Here is a 16,812-nt window from a genome sequence, read left to right on the forward strand (position 1 = left end):
TAAATATGAGATCATACGAACCAAAAGATAAATGAAATAATGAAAAGGAGAACACAAAAGTTTTGCGAGTGTGGGTTAAGCTGATGAGAAATTCGATGATGAAACATGAAATGAGTGCACAAGGAGAACTCGACTGAATAATACCTGGCATTATTATTAAGCAATTTAAAAAAGTTGTTCGTAAATGCTGAATATATTAAAGTTCAGCTTTCGGATGATTGAATTATTCATTCTAAAGCATTCTACAAATTCTTTTTGAAATCGATTAAAAAGTGAATTCTTAATTTGAAAGCATTCTGGAAATTCTTTTTTATATCTAACTACTAAAATTGTCTTAAGTAAAAGTAATAAAATTGAGCTTTGTAATAATTGAATTCTTCTTTTTAAAGCATTTAAAGCATATTTTGCATATCAAACTTTTAAAACTGTTTCAATTAAATATATTAAAGTTCAACTTTCAGATGATTGAATTATTCATTCTAAAGCATTCTACAAATTCTTTTTGAAATCCATAAAAAGTTCTTCTTAATTTGAAATCATTCTACAAATTCTTTTTTATATCAAACTACTAAAATTGAGCTTTATAATAATTGAATTTTTCTTTTTAAAGCATTATAAAAATTCTTTTTCATATTAAACTTCTAAAACTGTTTCAATGAAATATATTAAAGTTCAGCTTTCTAATAATTGAATTTTTCATTTCATTCAACTACTAAAATTGTGTCTATGAAATCGTGTTAAACTCAGTTCTAGCTTCGTTCTAACTTAATGTCATTATTAATTAATTGTTTTCACCCATTAAAGTTGTTCAGCTCAATTTGCAAGCAATCACGAGCTCAATTAAACTCTGTGAGCTCCATTCAATCGCAATCGCAATCGCACTCTTAATATAATTGACATATAACAAGCAAAAGCAAAAGCCTCTCAGTGCCCCAATGAATATGTTATTGATAAGTCAAATCAAGTCAGAGGCGACAATCTATCTCGTTTCTCTCTAAGCGGAAACAATGACAGAGCATTCATAAAATCGTGAGACATCTCAAAGAGGTACGAGGAAAAACATTTAAATATAATGTAATTTTATTATATATATAGTGTATATATATGTATTACTCACCTTGTCGTTTTGCTGGATGCTTGGCAGCTGCTGCAATTTGTTGGCGAGGCGAAACTTGGGCGTTTTTGTAAGCTGGAATTCACTTTGATCGAATATTTATCGCGTTTATCACGACGCACGAAGATGGACGCGTTGTTGTTGCTGCTGCTGTTGTTTTAGTTGTTGTTGTTGTTGTTGCAGTGGGCAGTGGGCGTGACACCAAAACACATTGATTGTGGTCAACAAAATTGGCTAAACGCAGTTTGATTCAATGCCATAATACGAAGTTCCCTCTTCTCCTTTATCTTGTTGTTGTTGTGTGTGTAAAAATGTGCATTAATATGCGTGCAGTTGCAACTGTTGTTGTTGTAGTTGTTGTTGTCACTCGTTTTTTTATTATGATGCAAATGAGATAGAAACGTGCAGTTGCAAGTTGCAAAGTGGAACTAGAAATCAAACTGGACTCGCTTTCTTGTTGTATTTGTTGTTGTTGTCGTTTTTTAGTTGTAGTTGTTGTTGTTGTTCTAGTTGTTGTTGTTGTGCTCTTACAGGTGCAATTCCTACTTAAGCGAAAGCATTTCTCAAAAGCGTTCTTTTTTCTTTGTTTTGGGTTAGTGTGTGTGTTTTGCTGTGCTTTCTATGCTTATATTCTGATTTAATTAATTTAGTTAGTTTATCGTATTCTTTAGCAAAATACGTATTGTATAGCTTAAGTACGCATGCTATTTGCTGGCTTTGATACTAATAAATTACAAAACAAGGAAATCAACGAAATGATTCAATTAATAAAAATGTCACATAGCAGAGTTTTTTTTGTTGCATGCGTTGTTAAATTATAATACAAAATAAGAAACACAAAATTAATCCAATATTGTGGTTGAGTTGATTGTTGTTGTTTTTGTTGTTGTTGGGCGGTTGTTAGTCAGAGATGGATTTGAGATTGAAAGCAAAAAAGAAGATATAAATAAATAAGTATATTACAAAACAAAGTTGAATGTGTGTGTGTGCGTGTAATGAGTGTGTGTTAGTGTCGAAGTGTGTGTGTGTGTGTGCGAGTGAGCTAACAACAAAACTAAATAAACATTTTTTGATTGCCAGCAATTTGCGAAAAGGAAACAAAAAACAAACTCGTTTCTGGCTGCTGATAAATGTTGAACATTTATTTTGCGCAACACACAAAAACTAAAAAACTGAATAATCAACTTTAATTTTACAGTTTGCCTCGCATTCGCATATGTATGTGAATAAACTATTATTTATCGATTTGGTTTGATCGTTTTTTAGTTGATGTGCGACTGTCAATTTCCTCAATTAAAGTAGAGCTTAAAGAGTGCATTGAATTGAATATATGAACACGATTCGGGTAAATAGTAAATAGTCACTATAATTATTATCTTGTAAACTGCTTTCATATCATATCATATCATTTAATAATAAATACAATACATGTATAAATATATGTATGTGTGAGTTGTATATAGTAAATGTATATATGTATTCAAGAAGTTAACTAGACTCTTCGCAAACATATACATTAGCAAAAATTACATTTGCCGAGATTTTATTTTCGCTTTTGCTTTTGCAGTGTGAGATTTTTGTGTTCGAAAAATTGTTGTGTTGAGACTAATATAATTATAAATATTATCATTAACATTATCATATATATATATATAGTATAAAGAGCATTTGAGAAAAAGAAAACAGAATACGAAATACGAAATACAAAAATTAAATGCATAAACAAATTTTTTGTTGGGATAGAAAGAAGAATAAGAAGAATATTGTATAAATCGTAGGCAAAGCAAATCTACAAATTAACATTTGTGTTTCTCTGTGTTATTTTTTTTTTGTATAATTTCTTAAAGTTTCTTTTTTTCGTTTTGTTTTTTTCTTTTGCTTCGCATTATAACAATAATCAATTAAGTTCATGATTTTCTTTTGCAATTACTTGTTCTGTTTTTCTTGTAGTTTATATAGTTATATATATACCATATATATATATAGCAATTTTTGATCATAATATAGAAGAGGAGATGCCTGCTTAATAATTGCTTTTTTATGGTTCTATTATTTCAAATTTGTTCAAATGTTATTAAGCTTTCTCTGGCTGTCCTGCTGTCTGTCTGTCTGTGTGTGTTTGTGTGTGTGTTGAGCTTTAGGATAAACATATCCTGCTCAGGATAATAACAAATACAAGTAGACTCTCAAGGTTTGCTAAACTAATCATACAAATTAGCTATATAATGCCGTATATGTTCATATATATATATATATCTTTTGTTAATTTTAGAGCCTAAATTATCAAGTGTGTGTTCTGTATGTGTGTGTGTGTGTTTCTGTGTAATTGTATATGTGTGTGTGTGTGTAGTTCACTGGCAAGGGGCCGCTTCGACTTTCAACATATTGAAATATTTCTGGGTGGGTTGCACAACATCCTAAACAGACATCGACTAAATGTACTTATGTGTGTTCGTGTGTGTATGTGTATGCTGTGTAAGTGTGTGTGTAAGTTAAGTAATTGCATCAATTTACATGAAAATACTGCTAACATATGCAGCCGCTATGATACCCAACACAGTCAAGCATATCAGTATCATGATCTTCTTTCGTCGCGCTTTACTTTGATATTTGAGCGCCTTTTTGGTATCCTGAGTTGCTGTCTGCACATAATCCATAGCATGCTCCACATGATACTCAATGCGATCGATCATCTCGCCCTGCGACTCCACCAGCATCGCCATGTCCATGAACATGTCGTGCAGCTCCTTGATCGATGTCTCCAACTTCATGATGTCCGCATGCCGTGCCTCGATATCGGCCAGCGTCTGTTTCGCCTGCTGCGTCTCCATGATGATGCCCTGTGTGAACACCGCTGGATTTCCCTGCTCCAACATATCCTCCAACTCCTCGCTCGTTGTCGCACGTCCTGTGATCTCCAGCTGACGCTGTATTCTTCCCTTGCAGCGCTCTCGATAATCGGTCTGGGTGCGATTGTATTCGGTCATCACCTCGACGAATTTACGCGACAATGTCGAATGCTGCGTCTTGCGTATACGCAAATCGGCCGATGATTTATTCTGTTGCTCCTCCTGCTCGATATTCTGTTCGATGCCCTTGAGTTTGCCACGCACCCGGTTTGCATTCTTCTTGATGTCGGCCATCAAATCCTCGAGCTCCTGTTTGGTCTTCTCGTCCGATTGTGGTGCGGACAATATGGCCGAATGCTTCTTTTTCACCTCCTCGACATTGTCCTGCACCTTATCGATCATACCGCGTATCTCCTCGACCTGGGCAAAGAAATCATCCATATACGAATCATGTCCGTCCACATTGACGGCAACATCCTCGGACTCCTCATCGTCCGATTGGGCGGCATGCAAGGCGGCTAATCTGTCTTTCGTCATCTTGACAGCGGAAGTTTAGCTGAGGTTCAAATAAGACCAACTAGTTTCTTCTCTTTCGCACTTCTCGCTTCACTTTCAACTGAACGAACAAACGATTGTGTCGTTGAGTTTTTTTCTGCTTTTTGCTTTTTGATTTGTTAGTTGCAGTTGCTGCAGTTGCCGTTTAACGCGAGCTTTACGTAAGCTTTTGTTGTTATTATCGAGTTGTTGTTGTTGTTGTTGTTAGCAGTTAACTGTCAACTTTTGCAGCGTTTTGTTGCTCAACGTGTTTTTTGTTTTCTGTTTTCTGTGTTTTTACTTTTCGACTGCTGCTGCTGTTTCTGCTGCTTACAAAAGTGACTATTGATTTTCCGTAGATTTGTGTGACCGCTAAATGGTTTTTCGCATGCAGCGTGGCCTAAATAAATACTTCACTCTTCACTTCTGCCTTTTCGTGTTGTTGCTGTTGTTTGTTTGTTGCTTTGCTTCGCTTCGTTTCGCTTCGTTTCGCACAATTCACAATTCTCAAGTTCTTCTGTTGTGTTGTTATGTTTGCTACACGCACCTCACTTTTTGCTATTCTTTTCTTTTGCTTAATAATACATATACATACACATACAAATATATATGTATATTCTTTGGCAGTCGGTTTTTTCTTTTTTTTATGCTTTTGCTTTTTCGTTAACGGCGCGCGTGTTTTGCGCTCAAGAGAGCCGCAGCGAGAGAGCGACGATGACGACGACGACGACGGCGACGACAGTAGCACCAACACTAACACTAACGCACACTAGCGGAGCACCAACAACACCAACACTGAGACAGAGACAGCGACACACTAAGCACGAGCTCCTCAATGCCAGGCAGCAAGTCAAGTGGCTGAGCACAGCAACAACGTTAAATAATGACTCACGGCAAGCAACAAGAAATATATCGTTTATATATTTTAGCTGCTTATTTTCTTTTATATTTACTGTTGCGTTAAACAATGCGTGGGATTTATTTGTATGGGCGAAAAGCTTTTTAGCACACCGTTTTCATTTTTTCTCTTTTTAATCAACCTTGCGTTTTTCTTTTTTTTTTATTGAGTGTTTGTTGTTATGCACTAGGTCGGTGTTGATTGCCGATCTTCACACACGCACGCACACACAAATATTGACAAACGAATCGCGAGGGGAGTGGGCGGGGCAGCAACGTGTTATCGATTAGAGATGTTTTGTTGATCGACGGCTTTCGTTCACTTTGCACACTTATCGAAAGCACTTGCAAAGTGCAATGCGTTTGAGTTTCGATATTTGGCTGCGTTTTGGGTTATGCTGCTGCTGCTTTGCTCTCATTTACACATTACACACACACAATCGTCAATGCGTGTACTGTGCTTAAAACGAATTTCGGTTGAGGTTGACTTCGTTCGTTGTACGGCCAAATGGGCGAAAAAAAATCGATTTCTGCGCAGGGCTCCAAACGGCGGCGGCGGCTCTCTTCCTCTTCTTCTACTGCTGCTGCTGCTTCTTGTTAGTACCAAACACGGCCGCTGCTGCTGCTTCGGGAGACTGTGTGACGTGATGGTTGCTTATAGCAACAACACAGTAACACACGCGACGGGGACTCTAGACGAGGGGGACGGGCGGCTGGCTGTACGGTGGGCGTTTTTCTCTTTGCGTTCCGTTTTGTTGTTTTATTTTTTGCGTTATTTTTGCGTGCGTGCGAGAGAGTGTTTGTATGTATTGGTATTGGTATATTGGTATTTCGGTAGTGGTGTATGTGTGTGAGTGAGTTTAGTCGGCGGGCACTTCACACATTTGCCATTCGCTTTGCTGTGTGGTGGGTGGCAAATAACCATTCACTCACTCACTCTCTTACTCTCCCTCTCGCAATCACTAGCTCTCTCGTTCTCTCTTGCTGACGTTTTGTATAATTTTTGTTGTTGCAGTTTAATGTTATGTTGTCGCCCTATTGTTTTACGCGCACGTCGCTAAAAAGCACACTCGACGCGTTGCTGGCTCTCGTCAATCTGAAACACGCTTCGCCTTCCGGCGCAGTTCAGACCAACCAAATGCTAAATGTGTGACTCTTGCTCCACTCACTGTGGAATATATTGTGAGTGCGTTTGCGCTAGTGTTGAGTGGAAGCCTTCGCTCACGCTCTCATTTGATTTACAACTGCGTTTGCTTGTAGTAAATTTCGCGATTTGTTGTTGATACGACACTTTTTCGCTCTTTCTTTTCTCACACATGCCACTCTCGCTCAACGACGCATATGCGGCAATTTTGTTAGTGCCATCATTTCGTTTTTATTATCGTAGCGTTCACTTTTCTCTTATGTTTACCGTTTTATTACACAATTTACCAGACCGTTGCAAAATGTGTAATAATTTCGGGGTTTTCTTTTGTATCGTCTCTTCTTTTGTCCGACATTCGCTTGTTTTCACTTTTTGTGCGACGCTATGTGACGCCTAAATAAAAATACTAGTGTGCAAAAAAAGCACCAAATAATACCAGAAAGCACTTGCGTTACGTCAGCATTCAATACGCCGCTACAATCACAACAACAACTAACAGCGCCAGCAGCATTCGGTTTGTTTGTGGAACGTATTGCGCGACGCGTCTCACACGCTCATTCGTAAATTGAACGGCGTGCGCAGCAGTTTTTTATGAATGGATACGGATACTAATACGGTTACGGATACCGGCACACTTGTAATTAATATGGCTAAATATTTATTTAGCTGAAGCTGTAAAAAAATGTATACATGTGCGAAAAATTGTTGCAGGTGGAGAAACATTTTTTAACTCAAAATAATCAAATTATGAAGTACTTTATATTCAATAAATTATATTTTTATCTTATTTTAAAACGCTGTTTTATTTTTCAGGTGAGTGCAGGTGAAATTCATATAGACGTTTTATACCAAAAAAATGCGGTTAATACTGATAAGTGTCAGCAGGTTACACTGTGGAAGTTGGTATATTTGCAAATCGCGGATAAAACGGCACGCTATTTTTAATACCTTTTATGTTATTTTAAAAATTAATAACTGTATAAAATAATTTTAAATCTTGTTCTATGTTTCTCCACCAGCAATATAATATATAAATAAATAAAAACAAGCACAAGGTGTGCAAATAAGAGTCAATGCAGTTATCAATTTCTTAAATCGTATTCTTTTGACGTTTTGCAGCACTGCAACGGGTGCGCGCCACATTTGAAACGGCAGTAGTGAGTGGCTTTCAGGCTTTTTTGGCTGATGTTTAAAAAGGAATAAAATGTTGGCAGTGCACTTACCGGATACTTTGTCTGCAGCACTATGCCGCATATCTCGTCACCCACCAGAAACTGTTCGCCTAGCATCGCCATGCAAACGTTTTCCCAGGCACGCTCGATTTTATTCTTGCGCAATCTTATCAACCACTGACCGCCTTTACTATTCGCCGGATCCTCCCACATCGGTTTGATGCCCTGTTTAAACAGGCTTAGCTCTCGATACGGCTTGAGGGCCGTGGGCCTGATGAGATGCGAGTAAAGAGACCACCATTGTTGTACACTAGCACAGCGTCCAACCACATGCAACGATTTGCTGTAGTCGGTGGCCGCACGTTGTGTGCCCTTCCTCGAGAACCACAAGCAGTATGTGTGCTGCAGGCGATTCTCGTTGGGCCCCACTTCCAGTGGCGGCAGTTTGTCTACATCTATTTCGTTCTCCACCTCGCTGTCATCGCTGTCAACGATGTCCGGCCACGTTTTACTGCAAAACAAAAAAGATTGTTCAATGAAATTGTGATAACAAAGTCGCCTCAGCGAAACTAATAATTAAGCAATTATATTCTATTTAAATTTCAACTAGCAAACTTTCAACATGAAGCTGTCCATACGCACGCTGGATCAGCGCACAATTAGCCTGGAATTGGTGGATGATTCGCAGAATGTGCTTCAACTGAAGCAGCGTTTGGTGCAGCTGCCGGAGATTAAGCATCCAGTGGAGCAGCTGCAGTTGATCTATGCGGGACGCATTATGGAGGACGAGCAGCCGCTGAAGCAGTACAACATTGTGGAGAACAAGTTCATAGTGCTGATGACCAAGCGAGGTGAGGCAGAACAGCAGAAGTTGAAGGAGGAGATAAAGGAGTCGAAAACGGAGTCGCAAGTGGTGTCAAAAGGGGAACCAATAGCGGAGTCAAAAGGGGAACCAATAGCGGACTCTAAAGAGGTATCCACGCCGCAGTCTGAGCAGCCTCCTCTGCCTGTTGTTACTCCGCCTTCCTTGACACACAATGAGCAGCTTGTGCGGAATCTCATGGACATGGGCTACGAGGAGCAGCAAGTGCGCGCAGCTCTTCGCGCCAGTTTTAATCATCCGGAGCGTGCCATCGAGTATCTAATCAGCGGCATTCCATCCACAGAAGTCGAGCGAAGCAGCCCAGCAGCTGCTACACCAGCTCCGACTCCAGCTCCAGCTCCCGATGGATCATCCGACTCGACAGCGGAGCGACTGCAGCATTTGGCAGCCGATCCTCGCTTCGCTCATGTGCGTGACATGATTCGTCAGAATCCACAGTTGCTCGAAGTGGTTTTGGCGCATCTCAGCGAATCGGCTCCGCACACCTTTGAAGCGATCCGCAGTCATCAGGACGAGTTTATAGCCATGTTGAATGCGGCGCCTGGCGAGGATGCGGCTGCCACACAGCTCACCAGCGAGGAGGAGGCGGCTGTGGAGCGTCTGATGGCACTGGGCTTTGATCGCGCGACTGTGTTGCAAGTGTATGTGGCATGCGACAAGAACGAGGAGTTGACAGCTGATATACTCTTCAGTCAGACAGATGAAGAGGACGAGGATTAAACACACAAATACTCTAAAAAGACTTTGTACACGTTTTGGAATAAAGCAGACGGTAAAAGGGCACAAAATTCAAATTGGCAGATCGGGAGATTGAAGATCGAAGAATGGGGAGTTGTTGGCTCACATAACATAACCTAACAAACGTTATAAACATTTGCTCCACTTACGTTTCGAATTGTTTGCTGGCGACTTTTTCCATGCTCATGATGCTGGGCAACTGCTCCGCTTGCTCTACAAGATTAGACAGTTAGTTTTGGTTGCTGCTGTTGCTGCTTCTTCTTCTACTGCTTCTGCTGCCGCTGTTGCTTCTTCTTCCGTTCCCGTTTTGCTGCCTTGGCTAGTTGCTTTTGTTGCTTCTCCTGGTTTGCTGATTCTCCTGTTTGCCGCTGCTGTCGCTGATTTGTTGTTGTTCTTATTGTTGTTGTTGCACAGCCAGTTGACTGCACGTTGCACAGTATTTTTTTTGTTTCTCTACTCTTGTACTATTTTGTCTAGTTGCCAAAACGTATTTTGCTTCCTCTTGTTTTTATGTTGGTTCTTTTCAAAATTTTGAGCTCCTTCTGCGTGGTCGTCGTTGTGTTTATTTGTGGGTGTGCGTGTGTATGTTCGTGAGTGTTTGTGTGTGTTGCTCACTGCTCGTGCTTGTGTGTGTGGTGTCCACACCACGAATTTTGCCGCGTTTGTGGCTAATTGGCCGGCCTGTTGAAGCGTCTGGTGCGCGTTCGCAGTCGCGTATCGTTTTCTTTGTGAAGTTATATGGCGTCCAGTTGGTAAACAATATTCGTAAAGTTGTTTGGCTCTTTTTGATTTTAATGGTTTTTATCGGCGTGCTACGTAAATTATTGAGTGCTGTAAAATGTATCAGAAACGTGCGCACGTTTTGCAACACACCCAGAACATTATATTTCGGGGTGAATGGCAGGCCATGCACTTCTAGCATGTACAGCGTAAAGATTTATGTATTAAAACTAAGTTTTTACTCCGTTTATAACAACAGTTTTATTTCTTTATCTCTTTAGGCAGTCATTTGTGTTGCATTTCATTCACTTCATCAGTGCTTCAAATCAGCTGCTTAAAAATCATAACATAACAACAGAGTGACCAGTAGGTTTCTGTCATTATCTGGTCATACTAATCTCAGATACTTTGCTTGGAAAGCGGTTTGTTTGAACTGAATATTGCGTTGTTAAATGGGCAGTGCTGATAAATTCAATTCGAACTAATTTAATAATTCAATTTTTTGATTTCATTTTATGCGCCGTATGTAAAATAATCGTTATTGTTTATCTTGACAATTTCAGCTCATATTGCACTGGTCACACTGGCTCATTTTGTTCTCACTTTTTGCAGTTTTGTTTTTAAGTTGGGTTTTCCTTAATCAATAAAAATAATAATGGGCAAAAGCGAAAAAAAATCGAAGCGGTCCAAGGAAAAACACAAGAGCAAGCGCAAGGAGCACAAGGAGAAGCATAAAGACAAGTCCAAAAAATCGAAAAAGCATAGCAAAAACAAGGCAACCAAAGAGGCAACAATGACACCAAAGATTGAGGCTCCAAAGGTAGCTCCAGCTGCGACAGTTGACAGTGGCAGCGAGGAGGACTTTGCAATACCAATAGGTCGGTAGTAAGCAGCAGTAGATACCCGGTAAAAACTTCTCACTTGTCTTGGTGCATTTTTTAAGCGCTGATGAACAGCAAATCACATGCTCCGGAAACGCCGGAGGAATATCAACGTCGTCAAAGTCAAATAAGACGTGAGGTGGATCCTGTGACGGGGCGTACACGCCTCATCAAGGGCGACAGCGAAGTGCTCGAGGAGATTGTAAGCAAAGAGCGCCATCACAGCATCAACAAGAAGGCAACGAGCGGAGATGGCGAATACTTTGAAATGGAATCCTTGGCCGCTGCCAAGCGACAGAAGCCAAAGTAAAATGCAAGATAAAGAAAAGACTATTTGAATTTAATATTTGTTTAATATATAATAAGTATAGTTAATAATTAATAACTGTTTTAAATGCTAAATAAACAAATTGTGCAGCAATTGCTTAAGCTATTTACATAAAGATCAAATGGAATAGATAGATACATATACAGACAAGATAGTTAGGTAAGGAAAGGTAAGAGGTATAGCTTCAGTAGAGCTGATAGAAAAACGTGGTGCTGCCATCCTGAAAGGCGGGATCATCGCTGACCTTGGCGCGGCACATGGGACACGTCTGTTCCCGTTTGAACCACGTTTGGACGCACTCATCACAGAAGATGTGTCCGCACTCCAGTATAATCGGCGAATTGTACGCATCATGACAGATGGGACACACAGTGCCCGCAGCATCCAGTTCCTCTTTAGTGGGCGGTCGCTCCGAGTCCTGCAAATGCAATTTAAATCAAATGCTCATCAAGTAAAGTAAAAGTAAAAATTAATCTCGCTTACAATATCACGTCGAAAGGTGGCAATGGATTTCTTTAGCGATTTGCCGCGATCCACCAGCTCAAAGATCTTTGCTCCAATGTACAAGGAGGACAGCAGTCCACCCGAGATAACAGTCAGCCCTGTGTAGGAGCCATAGAGATACAAGAACCACTGGGAAATGGGCGTCAAGGCGCGATAGAATTGCGACAAATACTCGACCACAACATAAAGACGTGCCTGAAAGATAGATGCTTTAATTAATGCTCAAAATTCTCAGTAAGCAGAGGAAAAACTTACTCGCACTTTTAGACGTATCACAGAAATAGGCAGTAGCGTGATGAAAACCTTGATGAGAATCGTTAGCATCTTAATCAACAGATCACTGACTGCGACGTAGTAGAGCAGCATGCCTAAGGGAACGGCTTGCCGTGTCAGGACAAAGCTGTGTATGTCCTCGATGAAGGCGCTGGTCGCATGTGTACTGGGCGGATCACCAGTTGGACTTAGAGGCTGCTCCTCCTCCTTGTGCACAAACGACTTTGGCGGCGGCACCAGCAAACCAAACACATCCGGCGGCTCGGTGGCAATCGAGAGACGCAACAAGACCACCAAAATGTTGATGAGCGCTTGCAGCACCAGCACACCGCAATCCCGCTGCGCCAAGCGAGCAACTTGGCGTGTCAAGGCCACACTTAGGTATCCCATCATGAACTGCAGCAGCAGCAGATCGAGGATGCCTATCAAATGGTCGTGCACAAACTTGATAAGGAGTATGCACAAGATGGGAAGATAACGCACAAAATGACTGAGTATCTGGACAACCAAATCGGTAACCACATGATCATCATCGGCACTGTTTTCGTTGCCATTTCCATTCCCATTGCCATTTGGCGCCTCATTGGGCGTAGTTGGTGCTGAGGCCGAAACCCCAGCTGTAGGCGAGGAGGCACCACCAGCAGAGGGGGGAGGGCTTGTGGACAACCCCAAGACGCTTGCCGTGTGACGTGTGTTGTTATGCTGTAGACGCGCTGGCTGCAACTCATCCTCGCGCAGGGAGATGCTGCGTCCCATGCCGCTGCTGTTGTTGCTATTGTTGCTGCTCATGCGCAGGGCGGCACTGTTGTTGGCCTCTGGCTCGCCGTTCAAGGGCATTGCCAAAGGAGGCTGCTGACTCAGCGTGTTGTCACCACCAGCAGCAGCAGCAGCAGCGACAGGCGCTGCTCCAGCTGCCCCTCCTCCCGCTCCTCCTGCTGCAGCTGCTTGTGCCGCCTGATAGCGAAAATTGGAATGTGCGATAAGGCTACGCAACGTCTCCGTCGAAGGCGTCGTCGACAGTGTAAACATTTCGTTTAAATTCATGCGCCAAAAGCCCAATTGACGCGGTGATGAAACTGGCGCCGTTGCTGGCGCCTGAGGCGGCTCCTCCAAACTATTGCTGGGTCCTCCCACACTGCGCGATTGCTGGAGCCGACGATTCAACGGTGTGCTGCTCACCGGCGTCAAGGAGCGCTGTCGGGCAAGCAGCGAGGCCAAAATGCCGCTGCCGCCGGCGTTGTTGCTGTTGTTGTTGCTGGAACGCGCTGCAGTCGAGCTGTTGTTACTGCGAAGCGGCTGCTGCTCCATGTTGATTGTGGTGCTGGGCCCAGCTGCCGGATTTGTTATCAAGGACAAGGGCGACACTGTCGGCGCTGCAGGCGCCGCTGGCAGCAGCAAATCATGCTCAGCCGTTGTTGACTCATTTTCATCGTCGCAGTCGCTTTCAATGCTGATGGAGACGCCGCCGCCGCGGATGCTTCCTTGTGCCGGTTGGACGCGTTGCGGCGTTGTTGCAGCATCGTTTGGCCAGTTTTTCATTTTGCGGGTGCCCCGATTTTCGTTGCGACGTGCAAAATGTAACTTTTGGCAAGAAATTCGTGTATTTTCCTTTCTTCGTTTTTTGTGCGTACGCGAGCTGAATGTTCTAGCAGTCAGCTGTTAACGTTTGCCATTCGCTTGCTTGCGGCAACTGCCATTAGACGGGGCTGTTTTGCCAGCCTAAAAGTAGCCGTTACAAAAGAGTGTCTCGCAGTAAGGCATAAGCGCAAATGCCATTTTATGAAATAACTTCAGTAATTTAAAAGTTGTATATTTTTACATGCATTTATATATTATATAAAAATTAGATTGTTGCATGCCATTGTATAGCGTGTGTGGCGCCCCTACCTTAATTGCATGCACTGCAATCTGCAGGTGTTTGCGCTTGTGTGGCGCCCCCTACCTTAATTAGTGGTTTAGCTGCATACGGGCATTGTGCGCGTGTGTGGCGCCCCCTACCGCTTGCACGGTCGGGGGGTTAAAGCGATAAGGATAATGCAAATGATTCAGTTACCGTTTTCACCGCCAGCACTAACCGCAATTAAACTGACCTAAAGCCGTTGCCCAGAGCAACGTGGGCCATCAACGAAAACGAAACTGAAATATGGCCAAAAGCAAAAAACCACCACCAAGGACATCGTGGCTCACAGTGGTGGTCAGTGCAGTTTATAGTTAAAGTTTCTATTCAGTCTAAATAAAATGTGCAGTGAGTGAAAAAGTGCAATTGTGTAAAAAAAAGGAATACAACTAAAATGGGTAATTAAAAGCAAACGCGCTGCAATTGTGCTTAATAAATTATATACTACGTATTAACTTTATTTATTATGGCAAAGTCAACAAACTGAGGCCTAGGCCTACGTATGAATGATTGTGCCAGATCGATGTGTACACACACAACTACAAATACATAAATATATGTATGTATGTGTTATAAAGTGTGTGAATGTTGTGTTTTATGTTTATAGTCTAATCTCGCTAGATAGATGTTGAACCCCATTTGATGCGTGCGCGCGATCTTTAAGTAAACAAAATATAAAATAAGTGTGTACAAGTATGTGCAATAAACATGTATGCTTTTGCACAAGTGTGTACATATGTATGCGTGTGCTTATGTACAAGTGTGTACATATATTTTGGCACTAGTGTCTCCATCTATGTCTTATATACAAGTGTGTACATATTTATGTGCTTATGTACGAGTGTGTGCACATATTTATGTGCTTATGTACAAGTGTGTACATATGTATGTTTGTTTTGGCACAAGTGTCGCCATCTATGTGTTGTTGTTGCTGTATATGTGTGTACATATGCATGTATGTTGTTCAGTCTGTTTAATCTCTCTCTCGCTGCTGTCTCCAACTGCCTTGCTTTGCCCGGCTCTACTCTCCACTTCTCTCCACTACGCTGCTGCAGTGCGTTCAATGAACCGGCGCCGTGATGCGCGGCGATAAACTTTTGGTCTCACTGCGATTCCGTCGCTGCAAAAACAGCTTGACGGACTCGAGCGGCAGCTGAAAGTGATAGTAGGCGCAATAGGGCAGCGGATCCCAATACGCAAATAGCGCCTCCCGCTTATCCAGCGCCGCCGTCGACGTATTCCGCTCCAGCGCCGTCCAACTCCAGCTCCAACTGTTCGCCTCCTCCTCGTGTCGTCCCGACGTCCGATGGATGCACATGCATTTGATGGCACGGCACAAGAGTTGCGCATGCGAACGGTTGTGGCAGATGTAGGGCAGTGCCACGCCCAGTCGGACGCCTAGCGGCACAAACTGTCCGCCATGGGCGGGCGATTTGACCAGCCGAAAGCTGATATGACCATTGATGCTGCGCTGGAAGCGAACCTTGGCAAAGAAGCTGCGCAGCCAGAGCTCAATCTGTGCCTCATCATCGCGACGCACTGGGATCAGGTTCTTGGTGTGATGCTCCACGCGACAGCTGACATTGGCGACGACCCGTGAATCCTTGACCGTGGTGCAGGTGACATAGTGATGATAACCCGGCTGATCACGCACCACCAGCCACGGCTGACGTTCGCTAATCTCGTGCTGACTGAACTGCAACAGCTCAACGCGTCGACTAGGCAAGATGTACTTATGACGCTCCATTACTCCCTGCATACCGCCAGCCATGAAGATGTTTCGATAGCCGCCCACAAAGCCGCGTTCGTACAGCTGATGCAGTTGTTCCTGGGCCGTGATTACCGTGTGGGGAGGCAGCGTTATCTGTTGGGCTTCGCAGCGCTGGAACAGCTGCAGACAATCGTCCAGCTGCTGAGTTTCCTGAGCACTGGGAACAAAGCTGGCGCAGCCAAGTAGCTCCAGATGGGGCTTAGCCAACGCATCATAGTAAGCCGGACTCGTGGCACACACAGGCACATAGACAGTGGGACGCTCCTTGCGCACTATGTGACACAGGGCGGCAATGTATTGCTCGACATTGGCGCTGCTGGGACGGGGAACCACATAGAACTTGTCCACGCTGGTGGAGAAGCGTGCCAAGCCAAAGAGACCCTCGAACTCAAAGACCACAACGCGTGCTCCGGAGCCATAAAAGTTGCGAGCCATGTGAAGGGTTTGAATGGTGCTTCCTCCACTCAGGAGCACTGTGCGTTGACGATGCAATGTTCCCGGTTGTTGCTCCTCATCCGCACTTAGCAGCCACTTGAAGATCCCAATTGGGACGCGCAACAGCTTCCAAAAGATCCACAACAAAGCCGAAAGCCAAAAACTGGGTGCAGCTATCGAGAGAGGAATGTAGAGCACATAGCTCATCAGCGAGAAAACCAAACGCAGCAACAATTGGGGTCCGAAGAGCAAGAAGTTGGTGCTAGGTTTCTGTGGTGCGCTGGGCTGGGAGCGCAGCAGACTGCCATCGGCGGTACGCTGGCGACGCAGCTTGATAAAGTGACGATGTGGCGTCTTGTCGTCGCCGTCCTCGGACTCATCCTGGCTGGGATGCTCGGGTATGCGATCCAGGGAGTTGATGCGACGGAATTTTGGGTTGCGCGTTGCAAGACGCAGCTGGCGAGCGTGCTCCTGACGCTGCAGCAGATCGTCCAGAGTCTGCGACATTTTTGAAAAACACTTTTAATCGACAACACAATTCGCGTTTCGTTCTCGTTTCGTTTTACTCCGTAATCTGTAGTTTATTCTTATTTTTCGTTAGTAACTCAGCCGTGCAGTGCTGGCGAAATTCGAAATCTGACTAAAGCGACGTTTAGTCAGCGGCTTCTACTT

At 43.2% G+C, this 16,812-nt stretch overlaps 6 protein-coding genes across 8 annotated transcripts in view; 2 read left to right on the forward strand and 4 right to left on the reverse strand.

The window, feature by feature from the left end:
• Positions 1-6,894, reverse strand: part of LOC133839293 (syntaxin-1A) — a 48,248-nt gene extending 41,354 nt beyond the window's left edge. Inside the window, exons 1-2 of one of the 2 annotated variants that reach the window (XR_009894089.1) lie at positions 3,629-6,894; positions 1,118-1,837 (exon numbers count right to left, since the gene is read on the reverse strand). Coding sequence is in view for 1 of the 2 variants with exons in the window: in XM_062270718.1 (XP_062126702.1) it covers positions 1,819-1,837; positions 3,629-4,500 (891 nt within the window). In the remaining variant the exon portion in view is untranslated. Of the gene's footprint in view, positions 1-1,113; positions 1,838-3,628 lie in introns of those variants that run through there. The other variant, XM_062270718.1, reaches the window with a different exon arrangement.
• LOC133839295 (eukaryotic translation initiation factor 4E type 2) overlaps positions 1-10,177 on the reverse strand; it is a 54,997-nt gene extending 44,820 nt beyond the window's left edge. The window contains exons 1-2 of one of the 2 annotated variants that reach the window (XM_062270720.1): positions 9,481-10,175; positions 7,762-8,221 (exon numbers count right to left, since the gene is read on the reverse strand). In XM_062270720.1, coding sequence (XP_062126704.1) covers positions 7,762-8,221; positions 9,481-9,518 — 498 coding nt within the window. In that variant the 5' untranslated portion in view covers positions 9,519-10,175. Of the gene's footprint in view, positions 1-7,761; positions 8,222-9,480 lie in introns of both variants that reach the window. The other variant, XM_062270719.1, reaches the window with a different exon arrangement.
• LOC133839292 (UV excision repair protein RAD23 homolog A) lies at positions 8,299-9,393 on the forward strand. Its single transcript, XM_062270717.1, has one exon. It carries the CDS (start codon positions 8,333-8,335, stop codon positions 9,311-9,313), a length of 981 nt encoding a protein of 326 aa, XP_062126701.1. The 5' UTR covers positions 8,299-8,332; the 3' UTR covers positions 9,314-9,393.
• Positions 10,178-10,495: 318 nt separating the features above from the next.
• LOC133839297 (ADP-ribosylation factor-like protein 6-interacting protein 4) lies at positions 10,496-11,353 on the forward strand. Its single transcript, XM_062270723.1, has 2 exons — positions 10,496-10,929; positions 10,995-11,353. Exons 1-2 carry the CDS (start codon positions 10,707-10,709, stop codon positions 11,240-11,242), a joined length of 471 nt encoding a protein of 156 aa, XP_062126707.1. The 5' UTR covers positions 10,496-10,706; the 3' UTR covers positions 11,243-11,353.
• Positions 11,266-13,744, reverse strand: LOC133839287 (uncharacterized). The gene is made up of 3 exons (XM_062270713.1): positions 12,020-13,744; positions 11,744-11,959; positions 11,266-11,678 (listed from the first exon to the last, which is right to left on the reverse strand). Exons 1-3 carry the CDS (start codon positions 13,574-13,576, stop codon positions 11,445-11,447), a joined length of 2,007 nt encoding a protein of 668 aa, XP_062126697.1. The 5' UTR covers positions 13,577-13,744; the 3' UTR covers positions 11,266-11,444.
• Positions 13,745-14,357: 613 nt separating this feature from the next.
• On the reverse strand, positions 14,358-16,787 carry LOC133839290 (uncharacterized). Its single transcript, XM_062270715.1, has one exon. It carries the CDS (start codon positions 16,645-16,647, stop codon positions 14,995-14,997), a length of 1,653 nt encoding a protein of 550 aa, XP_062126699.1. The 5' UTR covers positions 16,648-16,787; the 3' UTR covers positions 14,358-14,994.
• Between the last annotated feature and the right edge of the window lie 25 nt (positions 16,788-16,812).

Source organism: Drosophila sulfurigaster, chromosome 2R (genome assembly GCF_023558435.1).
Source record: "Drosophila sulfurigaster albostrigata strain 15112-1811.04 chromosome 2R, ASM2355843v2, whole genome shotgun sequence".
NCBI lineage: Eukaryota > Metazoa > Arthropoda > Insecta > Diptera > Drosophilidae > Drosophila > Drosophila sulfurigaster.

Coding starts and splice junctions, on each gene's coding strand:
- LOC133839297 (XM_062270723.1), top strand. CDS start 10,707: ATGGGCAAAAGCGAAAAAAAATCGAAGCGGTCCAAGGAAAAACACAAG. Junction 10,930..10,994: donor GGACTTTGCAATACCAATAG/GTCGGTAGTAAG, acceptor GCATTTTTTAAG/CGCTGATGAACAGCAAATCA.
- LOC133839292 (XM_062270717.1), top strand. CDS start 8,333: ATGAAGCTGTCCATACGCACGCTGGATCAGCGCACAATTAGCCTGGAA.
- LOC133839290 (XM_062270715.1), bottom strand. CDS start 16,647: ATGTCGCAGACTCTGGACGATCTGCTGCAGCGTCAGGAGCACGCTCGC.
- LOC133839287 (XM_062270713.1), bottom strand. CDS start 13,576: ATGAAAAACTGGCCAAACGATGCTGCAACAACGCCGCAACGCGTCCAA. Junction 11,960..12,019: donor TGATACGTCTAAAAGTGCGA/GTAAGTTTTTCC, acceptor TCTATCTTTCAG/GCACGTCTTTATGTTGTGGT. Junction 11,679..11,743: donor CCACCTTTCGACGTGATATT/GTAAGCGAGATT, acceptor TTGCATTTGCAG/GACTCGGAGCGACCGCCCAC.